Consider the following 17500-nt stretch of genomic DNA (forward strand, 5'->3'; position numbering starts at 1 on the left):
TGAAGGGGCTGCCGGCCCCCGCGTCCTACAACCCTTACTCCCGGGTGCAGAGCATGGCCCTCCCCAGCATGGTGAACTCTTACAACGGCATGAGTCACCACCACCACCACCCCCACCACCACCCGGCGCACCCCCCCTCCCACCACCACCACTCGCAGCAGCTGAGCCCGGCCACCGCCGCGCCGCCGCCGGTCTCGTCCAGCAACGGGGCGGGCCTGCAGTTCGCCTGCTCCCGCCAGCCCGCGGAGCTCTCCATGATGCACTGCTCCTACTGGGAACACGACACCAAACACTCGGCGTTACACACGCGGATTGATATTTGAAGTTTACCCGGATGGGGTCTATATAAATACGCGTCAAAATGAGGACTCTGGGAGTCAGAATGAATTCCTGTGATTTCAAAGCAGAACCGAGAGTATTTTTCTTTTTTTTCTTCTTTTTTTTAATATTTTTTGTTTTTGAAGAGACCATTCTGAGCTGTTCGGGTCCAGCCTGACACCGTCTTTGGGGGAGGTTAATGCTATTAGAGGACGAAAGTTTCACCAAGATGGATTGTGGAGATGATGAAGATGAAGAAGGAGAATCGTGGACACCTCAGGTAGCAGAACCTCCGGGACCCATTCGGTGCGCCTCTACACTTGGACCGTTTGCATAAGTTGGTTTTGTAGCTAAGAGAAACTTCATTTTCACGGGGGTGTCGCTGACGTGGGTTTTTTTGACCGTGCGTAAAGATGTCTGTCCATTTTTACGCACGGCTCGTCCAAACTGTCACCAGATGAAAGGTGAACATTAGACCCCCCCCCCCCCAGTTAAGTTAGAGCTTTAGTGTCATTGAATCAGAGGTCAAGTTGAAGGCCTGCGTGGGGGGGGGGCGTCATGGTTCTGTTGGGTTTTAGAAAAAACCAGTTGAGGGTTCTCCATTGTATGTTTGATATCATTTCCAACGTGACGCCAGCCAGTGCCAGATTTGTGTTAATTTGCCTGATTATTATTATTTTTTTATAAACGTGATTAGCTCTATTGTCTCATTCATGTTGGGGCCATGTTTAATTTCAATTAGCACTTTTCCCTCTTTTCTAGGTTTGTGAATTTCTTAATAAACTTGTATTTCTTAAAATAAGACCGTAGTCATGAAGTAATCTGTTTTACGCGCACTTTAAATACAAGTTGTTGTCATGGAGCCGTTTTTAAACTGCTGGTTGATCTGAGGCGTAAATTCAGAATAATCTAGTAAAGCTAAACTGTTGTGATGAAATTAGATTTTATAATAATAAAAATAAAAATTATAATTATAATAATTATAATAATAACAATAATGTCTGATAAATTGGTGTCAGCGGCTGATTTGTGTTGCGTATCAAATATAATTTAATCATTATTTTTATGTGTAAATGTTCATGTCAGCTTAATTCTGTGGCCTCCAGCATTTATTCTGACTCACTTCTGAGGTCGACAAAGGGACCAGAAAACTCTAATCGGATTAAAATTAAAGTTTCACTTCCTCGATTTGACACACAATTCGCGTTGGGTGCGTGATGTCATGGAAAATCAACAGGTTTTTTGTCTCCCTGGACTCTTAGTCCTACAGTAACAGTAATAATAATATATTTGCTCGAACTGCAGATGTTAAAAAGAGTCAGTCGAGTGTTGTTGCAGCTTCCACTAAATAAAAGGAGTCATGTAAGAAACAACTCGGAGAAAAACAGGACGTGCGTTTGGAGAAAGAATCCGTCGTGTGAGGTTTGGACAGCAACTGAGGAGGAATCCAGAAACCCACCGCTGTGAGACAAACATTCGATCATGAAACGTAAGAATGAGTCATCAGATCCTCAGGTCAGATCCAGAGGGTTCGCAGCCCGGTCCCTATCACTATCAGATCATCACATCATCGATAGTTCGGCTCCAATAAGTTCTGTTTTGACAGCGCGTCAAAGCTTTCGTGCGCACGGAGGTATTCCAAACGCTGACCAGCGACTTTATTCGATTTAATCGAGTTATGAATCGTTTAGGGGTCACCCTGAAGAGGTCAGACGTGTTTGGCGCCATGTTTGAGGTGTCTCCCTACTTTCACCTTGATCCACCCACCGAGCGCCTCGGTTCCTGTCAAACACCGTCCGGATCACAGCCGTTAAACAACCGACGCTCCGCTAATCCCTTCATATCGATGACGTAATGGGTTAATCAATAACAGATTTATCACTGCTGTGATCATAATAATCCCCTGGATGTTTAGTGAAGGGTTGCTGGGCAATAAAGCACGAATGAAAATGTTTTTAGGTTTGTTTTAACAAATTATTTAAATGTGGATTTAAATATATTAATGTTTAACAATAGTCGTTATAAAGGTAATAAACGTAAATATAAATATACCTTAAATATAATATTATATACATATTATATATATAATATATATAATATATATAATATATATATTATATTATATATATTATATATATATATAAGACAGGAAAATAAAAGTTGAATGAATTCAAACTAATTTTACAACACGTGTATTTCAGTTTTGTTAAGAAACACAATGTGCATAAAGTTATTCCAAATCGATTTTAATTCTCACCGCATCTTTAAGTGTCTCGTTCAGTTTTTTAAATAAAATATTGTGCTCCATAATGACATAATTTAATATATATTTAATTAATTTTAATGTGAAATAATAAGAAGCACAAAAAAACACAATAAATTCATCCCATCGTTTTTCTGTACAAAAATTTTTGATTATGAGGGGGTTCTGTGGAATTAAAATAAGGACATCCACGGAGCCGCGCTCCGCGCCACACTGACACGCGTGGATCCTCCTGTGGATGGATGTCGAGGTGGAGGTGTGAAGGTTTTCTGCTTCCTCACATTCATGTTTAGTAAACATGAAGAAGATAAGGGTTCGAATCCCGCTCCAAAAATAAGAAATACACGCGTGTGTGTGACGAGAAATCAGGCTTGAGTGGAACAAACCTTTACAACTAATTATTATTATTATTAATATTATTATTAATAATAATAATATTATTATCATTATTATCATTAGTAATAGTAACATTATTATTATTATTGGAAAAGGAGAAAAAGTAAATAGTTTATTGATAAGCGTTTTTATTATGAGCACAACAGTCGTGTTGTATTGGTTTATTTTATATTTATCTATTATTTGGCCTCTGTGACGTCACACTCACAAAAAATCATTTTCTATGCATGTTAGAAATAAATATAAATATTACTGATTATAAAAGAGAAGGTGTGTGTGTGTGTGTGTGTGTGTGTGTGTGTGTGTGTGTGTGTGTGTGTGTGTGTGTGTGTGTGTGTGTGTGTGTGTGTGTGTGTGTGTGTGTGTGTGTGTGTGTGTGTGTGTGTGTGAACAGGCAGGTGTGCATCCGTGCGTGAAGGTTGCGGGTTCAGCCCGGCTGTGGAACAATGGGCCTGCATACAGGATGTGTGACGGGCCGGGGGGAGATAAGGCCAGCCGAGGTTCACGGCTCCACCACGGGCCTGCCCCAAATCACTCGCTCCAAAGCCTCCACGTCCACGGGTGTGCGCGCGTTTCGTTTGGGAAAAACATTCAAATATTTTGTGTGTTTACAGCAAAATAAAATAAGTGAACCTGCTGTGAAATTAGTGCTAAAATATAGAAAATAACTGAAAGTCACTCAGCTGTTTGTATCAGGTGAATAAATTGAGTTTATCTCGACATTAATGTGAATGATTTCTAGATAAACTACCCACGACATAAATCGTTCTGCGTTATTTCTGCTTTCACGCAGCGTCACGTGTCCTTTGCGCGCGTCTTTTTCCCTCCAAACGCTCTCTGAATAACCGTGATTGTGTGTGTTTGTTGTCAGGTGACAGATTGGAATCAACACGACGAGTGACACACACACACACACACACACACACACACACACACACACACACACACACAGCTAAAAAATAATACTGAAAATGACGTGCGCACCAGGAGCGTCTACCTGGACTCGTTCCGGTTATGAAAGCTCTGCCCGCCCCCGGGGGGCCGCCGGTGCTCTGACCCGGCCGGCCGGGTCCCACGCAGGTCAGAGTCTTCCCGATGCCTGCGCACAATTGAATTCCTGACATTCCCGCTCATGTTTGAGATTGAGGAGCAACAGTTTCCACGAAGAAGCGGTGCGCGTCACCTCAGAGCCATAGAAAAGACGGGGGGGGGGGGTCACCTCTGTTTGGGACACATCTTCTGCAAACAGGAAAATATGCTGAGATTTGATTCGCAGAAAATCCGGTGATTGTTCGAATCCGCGTGAGTTTTTCTTTTCTTTTCTATCTGGAGCAGAAATACTAGAAGTTTGATTCTCTGCTTTGCGCGCTTCTATTTTTATTCCACAACCGCAGCTGTTTATTTCCCTCTGGTGAATCTCAAATATAATCACGCTTATCTACGTGATGTTTCCAGCAGCTACTGATTTCTATCTTCATGACAACTGCGCGAAACAATAGATTGCACTCAATAAACCAAAATAACTCTAACAGAGCGCTGATTAACGCGCCGGTTTGTGAACAGAAATGGAACCTTTGTGGTCAGCAGGTCGATGAAATATCTGGAAATACGCGCGTAAAAACACCCACTGTCATTTATTTAAAAATGAAGAGGGACTCTTATCTGCTCACATGATTTAGATGATTTAAAAGTAATAATATTTATTTCCCTGCTGGTTTCTGATGGTTTTTCTGCATCCGGTGAACATCCTCCACCAGCAGCAGGTTATTCTGTCTTTCTGATCACATCCCTGGTTAGGGGCCAGCAGACCCGTTTGAGCTACGAGCTTTTTTCTTGATGTTAATTTCTGCTGAGGATGTGGCGGAAGTGGCCGCGCTTATACTGTAAAGGGAAATGCGATAAAATGCTTCCGTTCTCTTGATTATGAGCTGCAAATTGCTTTGTCGGGATTTAAATGGCAGCTCTTTTCCCATCGTGCGGAGATGGAGTCTATTTTTAAAAACCCCCCCTTTCCTTTTCGCCCCCTAAAAACTTCCGCAGGGTTGGCAGCGAGGGGCTATTAGGATAACTCTTCCCCTGTTAACATTCCAATTAATCAAAGATGGAATCAAATTCCCACCGGGATCATTAAGGAACCAGCACCTGTTCTCCAGATACTGTATAATAAACTTTGGTCAGACTCTGGCTGACCCGGGGGGGGGGAGTCACGGCGGGTCTGTTACGCATCAGCCTGCTGGAAATATAAACCCAGGCAGATATTAATGCTGTCAATTGATCTTATTTCACAAGCAAAACATTCCAAAACGCCCTGTGCGTAAAAGCTCCTTCACTGCAGCCCAGTTCACCTCCAGAAAGTCACAGTTTAGTGAATGATCGGTGAAACGTCTCACGCGTAAAATGCGCGGTCTTGTTGCGTCCCGTGAAAGTTTCATTCCGAGTCTGTCTCTATTGACAGGAATGTAACACGTCCTTTACAGGAAGTGTGTTTTCAGGCCTGACCTTTGCTGCAGACACACACTCTCACACACACACACACACACACGCATGCCAAACCCAGGTCAGATCCCAATTTCAACCGTATTTCTTTCAAACAATTACATACCTTCTTGGCGAGGCCTCACAATTAAACATATGATGATATTTTGATACCCATAATTATACGCATTCACGTGAGCTGCCCCTTTCAAGTTTTAAACATGCTTTTCATTACATGCTTATCGTCCGTGATGAGATTACGCGCGGTGTGGGTTTGGACAGAGTTCGGGTACATTTAATCAAATCAGAGCAGCAGTAATGGAAGCATGCTGGACTCCGGGCTACACCCGGCCGCTCCTCTGAGGCCACCTTCAGTCGAGCAAATTTCAGACAATGAGAGCGTTATGAGGGGAACCGCGGGGGAGACGTCCTACCCCTGCCCACCAGCAGGTCAAACTCGGGGCAGGTGACACCACTTCTGCAACAATGGTGAGAGACACACACATTTTTAGCCCGAGGAGATTATTTGATTGTATATATATAAATAAGTTTGTATCTGATAAAATTAGTAGTGTGTGTCTGGTCCTCGTTTGATCTCCATCCACGCGTGGTTGTGACACTGAATACCAGTATTTGGTTTTCATTCAAAGCAGCAGGACGGGGGGGGTAACGTTTTACAGGAGGCATCAAATAAGTCTGTTCTCTAATGATCCTGTTTTAAAGCGGCCCTGCTGCGTGGAGCGCTGCTGCCCCCTTGTGGTTCATGTGAGGAAAATACGGGCGAGAAGAAGTCAGGCTGCAGGACATGTCACGTGATCATCACTTCTTCTTTTTCAAATAACATTTTTTTAAATGTGCCAGCAATGGATACGAATTTATAACAAACATTAAACCCATTTATTTCTAATAAGGTAAGAAAAGAATGAATCCAGCAGATCTTAAAGGCTTCTGAACAAACTTCCATCAACTGAACAAACAGAAGATAAATCACGACCTGCAGCTGTTTGTTCTAGATTAAGATAAACCCCTCTAATCACACAAAAACCCCAGCAGCCACTTACAGAATATTAGAGGATTTACAGAAAATTAAGAAAGTTTAAATATTTACCAAGTACAAATAAACTAAGTAGTTTTTAAAATAGATGACGTTTTAATGTTATAATATTTTTTTTAAAACTAAAAAAGAAGCACTGGTATGGATAATTATATCTTCAATATGTTGAGAGAGAATTACTATTATTATCATGATTATTATAAATACTAATTATACAATAATAATCCAGATTTTATTGATTATTATTATCATTGTTAGTACTAATAATAATTCATATTTTATTGATTTTTTTTTCTTTTTGGTAATAATTATAAAAATAAAATAAAATAATTTGAAATAAATGGCAATCAGATTAGATGATAAAATGATAAAACATACAAAGAAAAAAATATAAAATAAAACTTAACTTTTAGACAGTGTTTAATAAAAAATCTGTATGTCTAAAAGTGCTTGGAAGTAAAATATGTGCTTTGCTGTCCCCTATTGATCATAAGTATATATGTATACTACTTCTATAGACAGAAATACATTTATGTCCAGCTCTTTCTCCCTCTTCCTTTCTCCCTACCGGGCCAGTGGCGCAATGGATAACGCGTCTGACTACGGATCAGAAGATTCTAGGTTCGACTCCTGGCTGGCTCGTTACATTTTAGGGCGGCAGTGGCTCCGTGGTGGAGGGGGTCATTGAGGCGCACCATGAAGAAGCGCCCCCCCCCCGCCCCAACTGCATCCTCTCAACCCCCTCGTGTGTGTGTGTGTGTGTTACGGGACCTGTACACACACACTATATATATATATATAGTATATATGCATGACTTTGATCAATATTGTGTGCTGGAGGGAATTAATAATTTTCCAACAGGGGATCAGAAAATTTAAATGAACAATTGTTTGTATGTATTGCAATTTTCTCCGTGTGTGTGTGTGTGTGTGTGTGTGTGTGTGTGTGTGTGTGTGTGTGTGTGTGTGTGTGTGTGTGTGTGTGTGTCATATTTATATATGATCAATAGGGGGCAGCAAACAACATCTTTTACTCCCAAGTTCCTTTACTTGTAACGTCGTCAGGTTTGATTGTTTTCCAGGCTGAGTAAATCTCCTATGAATAAAACCTTGATTGAGTTGTTGGTTTAAATCCTGAAGACGCTTCTTGTCTATCTTGGTGGCTGATAAAAACACCAGCGTCTTATTGATTCAGCTTCTAAACCGATTGCTTGATAGATTTAATTGACAGCTATGATGTTTCCGGGTGAATCAGCTGTTCAGGAGTGATGCCGGTGGTCTGCGGCGGCTGAACCGGTCCGGCGGTCCTCCAAGTTCCGGCCGGAGAACTGCAGCAAACTGGAGCAAACCGGAAAGAGAATATGCGGCCTTCACAATAAAAGTTTCTAATATTAAACGTCGACATGACGTGCAAAAACGTGTAATAACTAATACTACATCCCGTCACACATTAGTTTAGTTACTTAATCTTTCTAAATAAACATATTTTACTGTTTATTTTTGAAATACTGAACAGCAGCGACCGGCGGTACCGGTGCCGCTCTGACGCAGGTTGCCGTAAATGTTTTATTTTGAAGGCGCTGAGCGGAGGGACTATTTCGTGTGACTGTGTCGCGCTCGACGCCAGAGTGGGAGCTGGCGGAGGAGAAGCCAGCGGTGGGTTTACCTTCCGAGGCGAACGGGAAGCGACACCGCGCTCCTCGACCCACCTGCGAGCTGCGCGTCCCGCCTGCGAGAGAACGGCACCGTGGCGCCGAACACCGGACGTACTTTACCCACCAGAAACTACCGTGTCGTGACGACAGCACGGCGGCAGTAACTTCCAGCTCCCCGTCCGGTGAACGACCTCCCTCCGGAGTGACGGAAGGTAAGCCCCGCTGGTTCCCTACAGGTGATTCGGTCCTTCAGTCCATCTGAATCCGCGCGGGGGACGCCAGGCCAAACTCCGTTCATTAATCTGTTAAATTAACGTCGGCTTGTTTATTTAAACCATAAAACCAGGATTATAACTCGGAAAAATCTCAACTCAAGCTTCCATTTTAATTCGGCATTCAAACCACATCGACAGGTTTAGATAAACTCAACCTGTTGGACGTTTTCGTTCACTTCGTAACGTCAAATGTCAAGCAGGAACGTGGCTTCTGAGGGACGACAGTCGCGACTGCAGCTCTAAAGTTACACATTTTATTATTATCACTCGTCATTTCTGGTTTTGTTTACATGCCGAACATTAGAGGAGACCCTCTGGATTTATTAAGGCTCCACATTTATTTTGTAGAGTCGTTAGTTTAACCACTAATCACGACAACCACTAACCTGTTAAATTCTTAAATAGAGTTTGTTTAGGGACTCCAGCACAAACCTGACCTGACAGGAAGGAAATAGATTCTAGTTTTATTTTTATTATTTCTACTGAACTGCTTTTGGTTTTAACAACTGATTAAACTATCCCGACTTGATTAAACCCCAGTTTCTAAACGTGGGATTTGCTGTAATTTATATTTAAAATGACTTTTATTTCACCTCCTATTCATAAAAGCGCAGATGGCTCCATGGAGATGACATGACAGCCGTTTGTGATTCATGTAAAGAGGATGTGAAATTTTAGGGAGTAATACATTTAGTCAGCTTTCCTCTCACGTCAGCACAAACCTGCTGGTTTTAAGTCACGTTGAGCGAGAAATCAGAAACAGAAACAGATCCATAAATACTATTTTTATGAACTATTATTGTGGACACAGCATCTGTCCAACCATCCATATTCAAGTATTGCAGGCAGGCATGGAATGAGTCCCCACAGGATGTATAAGCAGAGCCAGTATATAAATTAGAGTTATGCTAGAATCTTTACTTGCTTCACGACGTGGGACGAGATTCCAGCATCTAATCTTTCACAGTAAACCAGCGGTTTCCATGCCAACTGTACGGCACGTTTCCTGACACTCCCTGTGGATGTGGGAGTTGTGACGGCCCGGTGTGTGTGTGTGTGTGTGTGTGTGTGTTTAGCACGAGGCATCAGTTGTGAAAGGATTTTTGTAGGACAGTTCAGACTGTATGTTGGCGTTCTGTTGACACGCGTGTACTTGGGGTTACACGGATGCCTCCAGGATGAGTTCATCAACAAGGAGGAAGATTGAGCCTGAAGGGTGTTGGACTGCACTGTCCAAGTTCTCCAGAAGCCGGGTACTAGTCCCAATCAATAAACAATACCGCCCATTGGTGAGATCAGATTTCTGGTAAATGTTAACCAATTAATTCCTGCATGTATCACAAATGTAAAAAAAAACAACTTTAATCACAGGACTTTAAGAGAGTTTCTTGAAGACGTTTCTCCTCTCATCCAAGAGTCTTCTTCAGTTCTCGCGTAACAACCAACACAACAGGAACTGAAGAAGCCTCTTGGATGAGAGGAGAAACGTCTAAAATAAACGTTCTTAAAGTACGGTGGATTGATTTAAACCACTTTGGAGAACCATGACCTGGATAACTGAGAACCTGCACAGACTACTTTGATCACTTTTACTCTTTTTTTCCATCCAACAGTCATGCAACTGGATTCTACATTTTCTGACGGGCTTGTCTGAGGTGGCTAAAGAGGACGTTAAATTTTATTTGTTTGTACCTATCATAGAGGTCACCCTAAAACCATGTCTTCCTTTAAAAGCAGTGATAACTGTATAAAAGTCTTTGCTTGCCCTAAGGGGATAATATTTTCCACTTCCGAACACAGATCAAACATTTACCGTTCAGTAGTTAATAAACCTAAACCTGCAAACTAACGCGATTTAATTGTGATGATCATGTAAATTCGATCATGTTCTTAAAGATGCTGGAGTTTAGGAAACATCTGAGTCGTCCCACACAGTTTGAGCCTTTCTTAACAATTTCATCTTATTTTTTACTCGAGAAGTGAAGAGTATTTTCTGTGGTTGTAGTTTTTGCCACAGGAGTCCCACTTCTTTTTGAGTGTGTTATTTCTGAGTTTGTTATTTCTGTCAGGCGTAAGTGGCGGCTGCTCTTTGTTGGGCAGAGTCCACTGTCAGGCCCCCTGTGAGGTAGAGAAAGAAGACGAGGACGCTGATAAGAGCGACTGACGTCAGCCCAGACAACCCGCCAACAATGCAGCTCCGACTAGGTAGACGTAGACAAAGCAGGTCTGTTCTCACAGAATGGGATCAAATTTAAGCTGAGTTCTCATCAAATACGTGAGAAAAGACATCCAAACTTTACAGCTGGTTCTTCATCGTTCCTACATATTTTTTTGCATCCTGAGGTGTTTTTTTTTCTGTTTATTTTCGGCATCTTCAGAGTGAAACCTGTGTGGGTTGCAGCTGTCGTTCTCCTTATATATCGCTCCCCCGTACGCCCATTCACACTTCCTGCTGTTACAGTTGGGAAGTAATCACCCCTCATTACAGGGAAAGGCTTGTGTAACATCTTTTCAAAGAGGAGTGTAAAGGAGAGCCGGTGAACACGCTAGTTTCTGAGTGTGTGTGAGCCTCAGTTCAACATTGGTTCCATCATTGCACTAGTAAAACAAATGGAACTGTGCCGTCTGCAAAGCTATACATACAAATGGAAAAACAACATGACTCGCTGTGAGAGCTGGAATCCTCCACTTTGTTGCACAGCAGGCCGAGACCTGCCTAAGAATGTGAGGAAGACATCAGGAGGTGGGGGGGGGTGTAACAGATAGAGACCAGAAGTGCTTCAGGAGATAAAGTGGAACGTAAGTGCAGGAAAGTAGATGGATTAAAAAGAGGTCGAGTCCATCGGCTCCTCGTCTGAACGTTCAGCCCGTGAGGAAAACTGTAAATACGGATGTGGGAAGAAACAATTGTGGATTAAAAAGGTCTCTGTTGAGCTGGTACCACCCAGCTGGGGGCCATTGTTTCCTCCAGCCGGCCCGTTTTCTGTGTCTTGGTTTATGTCCAAGCAAATCAGTGAGGCTTCCAGGCAGCCATCAGCACTGGTGTGTTTAGATTACACATGATTCAATATCAGAGGAGACTCAAACGGGACGCGGCGTCCACGGTGGACACACACTCGTCCACGGTGGACACACACTCATCCACGGTGGACACACACTCGTCCACACAGGAGAAGAACCAAGTTGTGTGATGACACGTCCAGTTTGTTATACACAACATGAATCACTGACATCAGGAAACACGTTAAAGTAGGTACTTTAGCAAACCAGTTTCAATATCGTTCTTTACCACGTGTTGGTGGATGGATACAACATCAGTGAGGCCGTATCTTGTTCTTTACCACGTGTTGGTGGATAAATGAAAGTCATTTATCATTGAGACAAACATCCAGATGTCTGAGGCGTGACACCTATGGGTCTAGTTATTATTTACAGATACGTACCTGGATGGTGTCGTGTGTCGGCCGTAGATCCGTAGATGGTGTCGTGTGTCGGCCGTAGATCCGTAGATGGTGTCGTGTGTCGGCCGTAGATCCGTAGATGGTGTCTGGTTCTGCTGCCGCCTGCGGGGTTTCAGTCTCGTCTGTAACCTAAGAAGGAAAACCCCATTTCACTTCTGAGTATTGACGCTCACCTTGTGATATCTCAAAAGTCATATTTAATTTGGTTACATGTTCTTGTTCAGTATATTTTGATGCACTTTCTGATTCAACAAGTTATTGTTGTCCTCATGATATCGCAAGTATGAAGTATGTCAGGTCAAATCTCCCTCTCTTCCTCTTCCTCCTGCAAAGCGACGTGATTTACGATTTATCTCCCACATATTTGTGTTGTTGTGGTTTAGTGTTTTTTGTGTGTGTGTGTGTGTGTGTGTGTGTGTGTGTGTGTGTGACCTGTGAGTGATCAGCGGTGCTCAGATCCACCTTTGCTCGGTGGGGCGACGGGAACACAACTGATTTCCAGAGTCTGAGGCAAACGTTCCTGCGACACACAGGCGCAGTCGGGGCAGCCTGACAATGGCGCCTAAAAATAGAAGCAGATAAATAAATGTGAAGACTTGTGGGAGAAGTGTGTGAAGGTCAGGGGTCAACACACACTCATCTAGGACTTCACGTGGCGTTCGGTGAAACCATGTGTGTGTGTTTCTCATGTGTCGCCGGGGGGTTGTTGGGTGGGTTGGTGTTGTTTTTTAGACGGGGACATACAACGTTCTTTTGTTTACAGTGAGGCGGTGATGACTCATGGTCAAATGTCACGCCCCCCCCCCACAACCCTTGTGGTTAAGGAAGTGTGTGTGCATTCACTCCATTGTGCACTGGTGCATTCACCCCTCACTTTGCTTTTTCATGGTGTGAGTTGGGAACCTGTTCTCTACAAAAATGTAAAACAAACACATTATCTGTTGTTTTGTTGGCAGGTGGTTGAGATTTTGTTTGCTATATTTGTGATATTTCTCGTCTATCATCTGCATAAAGGAGCAAATCCAAGTATTGATCATTTATGCTGGATTTTTCATCAAATTCTTTTAGTCCTATTAGCTGACAGAGATTAACCAGAGATGTAAAAGGAAGTGGGTGCAAACAAAATCTCCTTGTTTGGGGAAACAATGCAGGTAAACCTCGGTTTATGTCGTTTGGAGTTACGTCGTTCTCGATTATATGTCAGGTTTTTTTTTTTAAATGCACGGAAACATTAAAATTAAGTTTACCTCATTTTAAAAGCAGATAATGTCATGTTACTGTACAATAAATCTGAATAAAACATAATATCATATTATTAGCCCGTAGCAACCCCCGTGACCCACAATGAGGAAGAAGGAGCTGAGGACGAGACGGAGACATTTTTTCTGTACTATATCAAAAAATGAATTGTCATTGTTTTTCAGCTTAAAATAGATTCATATTAACTAAATGTTATTAAAATACATTCATTAATAAATTCTAGTACAGAACTGGTAATGGTTATCTACAGTTTAGACTGGAGACCAGTTCATCCAACTGACGTTACGTCTCCTGGAACTAGTTAATGACGTAAGACGGGGTTTACCTCTATATGGGTCTTGATGGATAATTTTTTTTCCCTCTGGTTTTTAATGGATTGTGGATCCAGATAATATTCCAGACCCACCAGCTTGAAGTGTTTCTTAGATGTAGTTTGTCCTGTAAGATTTGACTGATGGCCTGTTGGCTTTGGCTAATGATGCTGTGAGTGCCGTTGTTGTTGTATGTTTGGAGTCTGTAGTTCGGTCCTTGTTTTGGGACAGGAAGGGGTCCGGGATGCGATCTCATGTCAGGATCATCATTCAGGAGGTTTTTCTTACGCTTCAGGGCAACAGAAGCATCTCGAGTCGGATCGCTTCCTGACCGCAACGTCCTGCAGGTTTAATGCTGGAAATTTATGAGACCAGAAGGAAGTGAAAGCTTGCTGCCCTGGTGACCAGCCCAGTGTGTGTGTGTGTGTGTGTGTGTGTGTGTGTGTGTGTGTGTGTGTGTGTGTGTGTGTGTGTGTGTGTGTGTGTGTGTGTGTGTGTCCAGAGTTACATGAAGGTCAGTCTTATTTGGCATTGGCCTGTTTGCATTCCTCCCATTCCTGCAGCAGAGGATGGGTGGAGGAGAGGAAGAGTGTTTTTGGGTGAGTGTGTGCTTCGTCAGTTAGTCCTGCAGGACCGAACAGACGAGTGTGTGTAGGAGTGTGTGTAGGAGTGTGTGTAGGAGTGTGATATCTCTTTCATTAGAAACTTCACTGTCTCTACATGAGCATTGGGCCAGTTTTTTTGTTTTTTTGTTTATCCCTCCTGTTTGAGCCTCCTTTGTTTGGAGTCGTAGTCGTTGTCCACGGACGTCATTCTGAAAATGCAGCTCACGTCTCGGATTAAATCTGTAAATTCATCGGTTAAGCCGGGCGATCAAGTTCCTGGAGAGTCGAACGATTCAACCCTGGTTTGGAACTGGAGTTTGGCTCAGATTGGACATAACTCTAAGATATTTTTGATATTCTGACGTATTATCACATCTATTTAGAGATCTATGGAGGGGGGGAAAAATGACATTTTTACATTTTTTTTAACCAAACATTAAACAAATGGCTAAATTCAAACACTTTTTGACGTTGCAGTGAGTTTGGCTCCAGAAAAAAGAAGCAGAGATAAATTTGTGGTCCTCCAGCAAAAACATCAACAAACCTTTTTATATTAAACCCTGTCTTTGTTGCTCCCAGTCCGACGGTCACTGCAACACACACACACACGCACACACACACACACACTTGCTGTGGATCATGTGATGCATTCATTTTCATAGTTAAACATTGACTGTCTATGTCCTGAGATTTTATCGTTGTGTTTAAACAGCGTACTTCCTGAAACCGGTCGCCTCGTCTGGTGCTTCTGACACAACATATTTACTCACGAGTCTCACGTTGTTCTGTGAATTCATCTCCAGGCCTGTTTGTGAGGGTTTGATCCATCCTGGACATTAACCCTCTCCTGGACACACACCCCAGTTGTTTTCTGTGTCACATCCTGGTAAACAAGATGCATCTGAACCGCTGTGGAAACATAGGAAGTTTACTGGCCCCAATGAAAGTGTGTGGGTTGTGTGTCATCAGTGTGTTTTCACTGTGTGTTTGCTAATCATATCACTCAGTTCATGTCTTGGTTGCCATGGTTGCAGCCCTTTAAAGCTGGAGGCATATAGTTCTGATGGAATGGACCGCATTGAGCCCTTTCATACAGACATCACAGCAGTGATCCATTTTCATTATCAAATAATGTGGCGGCGATTTCCTTGATTAATCATTTTGGTCTATAAAGTGTTAAAAAAAAAGACTGAAATGATTGATTTCCTGTAAAAATAGTTCCGGCAGCATTAGCAGCTAATTGTCCTGTGATGAACGAGCTGATTCATCACCTCAGATTTTGTCTTCTTGTTTTGAGCTGCTGAGCTCAAGGGGTTTGGATCCATTTGAGATGTTTGAGACGAAGCAGCCAAACAAAGAGCATCAGGAAAAACAATTCTAAATTAATTTAGTCGGACCGTGTTACATAAACTACCAACAACACTCAGGATGAGGAAAGAAGAGAAAATCTGATTTCTGATTCATTCAAGTTTTAGTGAGGTGGGAATCTCCACACAGGAAGTCACTCATTTCCCTCAGTGATTAATATCTTCATTATGTTTACAGTAGAACCTCGAGATACGAGTTCTTTGAGATACGAGCCGTCACTCTGGCCATGTTTTTATTTGACATACGAGCGAAAATCCCAGATACGAGTCGTACTTAAGGAAACCACCACTAGTTGGTGGATGGATACGACATCATTGAGACCGGATCTCGTTCTTTACCACGTGTTGGTGGATGGATACGACATCAGTGAGACCGTATCTCATTCTGGACGTGTGCTCAGTTGGCTGCCCTCTTTTCTAGGAGTGGTCTTTCTCCTGGGGGGGAAACTCCTGCCATGTTGTTAGGTTTTACTTTGAAGCTTTTATTTTGAGCGCTAAAAAAATCTTCCACACCTCAGACGTGTGACTCAGAGTTCCGCGTGAGGATTGTCTTCACGTAATTGCTGTTCCCCCCTTCACGAGCTGTAAATGAACTTTTCAGGCTGTGGTGAAGCTACAATAAAAGTGTGAGCAGGAATTGTGAGAATGCACAACTCACTCTGTTGGTTTCAAGTTGTAGTGAGTCATTCTTTCGAATTAAGACGACTCCTGCAGGAATCACGTCCTCAGAATAGACGGGGTAATAATAGATGGTGGAGGTCAGGAGGGGCACTTCTCCTTTCAGTTCTCAGCGTTTTCTCGTCAACCTCTGAGGGTGATGGAGCTTCCATCGGGTGATGCTGCCAGTCTCTCACATCCCGCTCCATTCCCATGTGTTTAATGAACCCTTTTTAACACATTTTCTGCTTGTCAAATTCACTTCATAGCTTTTTTCACATCTTGATTAAGGTATGGAAACTCTCCGGTTTCACACCACCACACAAACGTTTTCTTTTTTGAAAACAGCCATGAGATCTCTCTTCCTTCCCAGCTGCCTGTCAGACAGCACCACGGGCGCCACTGACCCACATGCACCGGAGGAAGCAGATATCACTGACCTCATTGCTTTACGCTTCACTGTAAATACGACTGCTGCTGCTTCCTGGTGAAGTTCTGCTGTTTTTAGATGATGTATCATTGTCTTCTTCTGTCCGTCAGATGCCGTGTCCCAGCCGTTACCCAGAAGCCCCCAGGAAGGAGGAGAGGCACAGCAAATAAGAGCCTCCAGGAAACAGCAGGTAAAGATGTGTGTGTGTGAGTGTGTGTGTGTGTGTGTGTGTGTGTGTGTCTGTGTGTGTGTGTGTGTGTGTGTGTGTGTGTGTGTGTGTGTGTGTGTGTGTGTGTGTGTGTGTGTGTGTGTGTGTGTGTTTTATGCATGCTGCAGGGAGGGGAGGAAGAAACCGCTGACTTGGCTGGATTCTGCGTCGGCCTTCGTTGTGACAAGCGGGGAATGTGTGGAAGTGAGCCAGAGGATGAGGATGGCCTCACTACAGGATCTCTAAAGGAGGAGATGCTGTGTGAAACACCTTTAAAATAATTAGTGAGGTGTGTGATGCCCAGAGACGTCTGATTGGATCAATTCGTTATCAGTACAGATGTTGTGATTGGCGCTTTGAGCACTACTGACCCAGTTTGTGGCTCCATCTCTGGTTATAAAGGGTTTGAGCCAATCAGCTGCTCATCAGGCGTTCACTCCTGCAGCAGTGGACCAATCGCATGCTGCGTTAAATCAGCGTGTGCTGATTGGCTGAAAGCAAATCTATGCAAGTATAATTTTCTGCAAATATGGGTGTGGAAAGGAATGCATGCATGTGTCATGTGACCAGAGTCTCACATCTTAAAACCTGGTCTGACGTAATTAAGTCGATCACTGCCAGTTAAATCTCTGTATTTGGAAATATTTGTCTTTAAATGTGGAGTAAAAGCAGAATGAGTTAGCAGTACTTTAGGAGTGAGTACTTCAGTATGATTTTTTTTTTAGTATTTAGTGTTTCGTATGAGTTTTTTTAAATTTTATTTAT

The 17500-nt window shown here is 42.9% G+C and overlaps 2 protein-coding genes, 1 long non-coding RNA gene and 1 other non-coding gene across 6 annotated transcripts in view; 3 read left to right on the top strand and 1 right to left on the bottom strand.

Annotated features, from left to right (window-relative positions):
• foxl2a (forkhead box L2a) overlaps positions 1-1064 on the top strand; it is a 1848-nt gene extending 784 nt beyond the window's left edge. The window contains exon 1 of the mRNA XM_068317306.1: positions 1-1064. This exon is cut by the window's left edge and continues 784 nt beyond it. Coding sequence (XP_068173407.1) covers positions 1-323 — 323 coding nt within the window. The 3' untranslated portion in view covers positions 324-1064.
• Positions 1065-7075: 6011 nt separating this feature from the next.
• trnar-acg (transfer RNA arginine (anticodon ACG)) lies at positions 7076-7148 on the top strand. The gene has a single exon. It is a non-coding gene; the product is annotated as a tRNA-Arg (tRNA).
• Positions 7149-8122: 974 nt separating this feature from the next.
• The window catches only part of pik3cb (phosphatidylinositol-4,5-bisphosphate 3-kinase, catalytic subunit beta), a 38487-nt gene continuing 29109 nt past the window's right edge, over positions 8123-17500 (top strand). For 2 of the 3 annotated variants that reach the window (XM_068316906.1, XM_068316908.1), the window contains exons 1-2: positions 8123-8373; positions 16638-16717. The gene's annotated coding sequence lies outside the window, so the exon portion shown is untranslated. Of the gene's footprint in view, positions 8374-16637; positions 16718-16852; positions 17025-17500 lie in introns of those variants that run through there. The other variant, XM_068316907.1, reaches the window with a different exon arrangement.
• LOC137596219 (uncharacterized) lies at positions 10235-12435 on the bottom strand. Its single transcript, XR_011035513.1, has 3 exons — positions 12330-12435; positions 11880-12026; positions 10235-10554 (listed from the first exon to the last, which is right to left on the bottom strand). It is a non-coding gene; the product is annotated as an uncharacterized lncRNA (long non-coding RNA).

Source organism: Antennarius striatus, chromosome 6, assembly GCF_040054535.1.
Source record: "Antennarius striatus isolate MH-2024 chromosome 6, ASM4005453v1, whole genome shotgun sequence".
Classification (NCBI taxonomy): Eukaryota; Metazoa; Chordata; class Actinopteri; order Lophiiformes; family Antennariidae; genus Antennarius; species Antennarius striatus.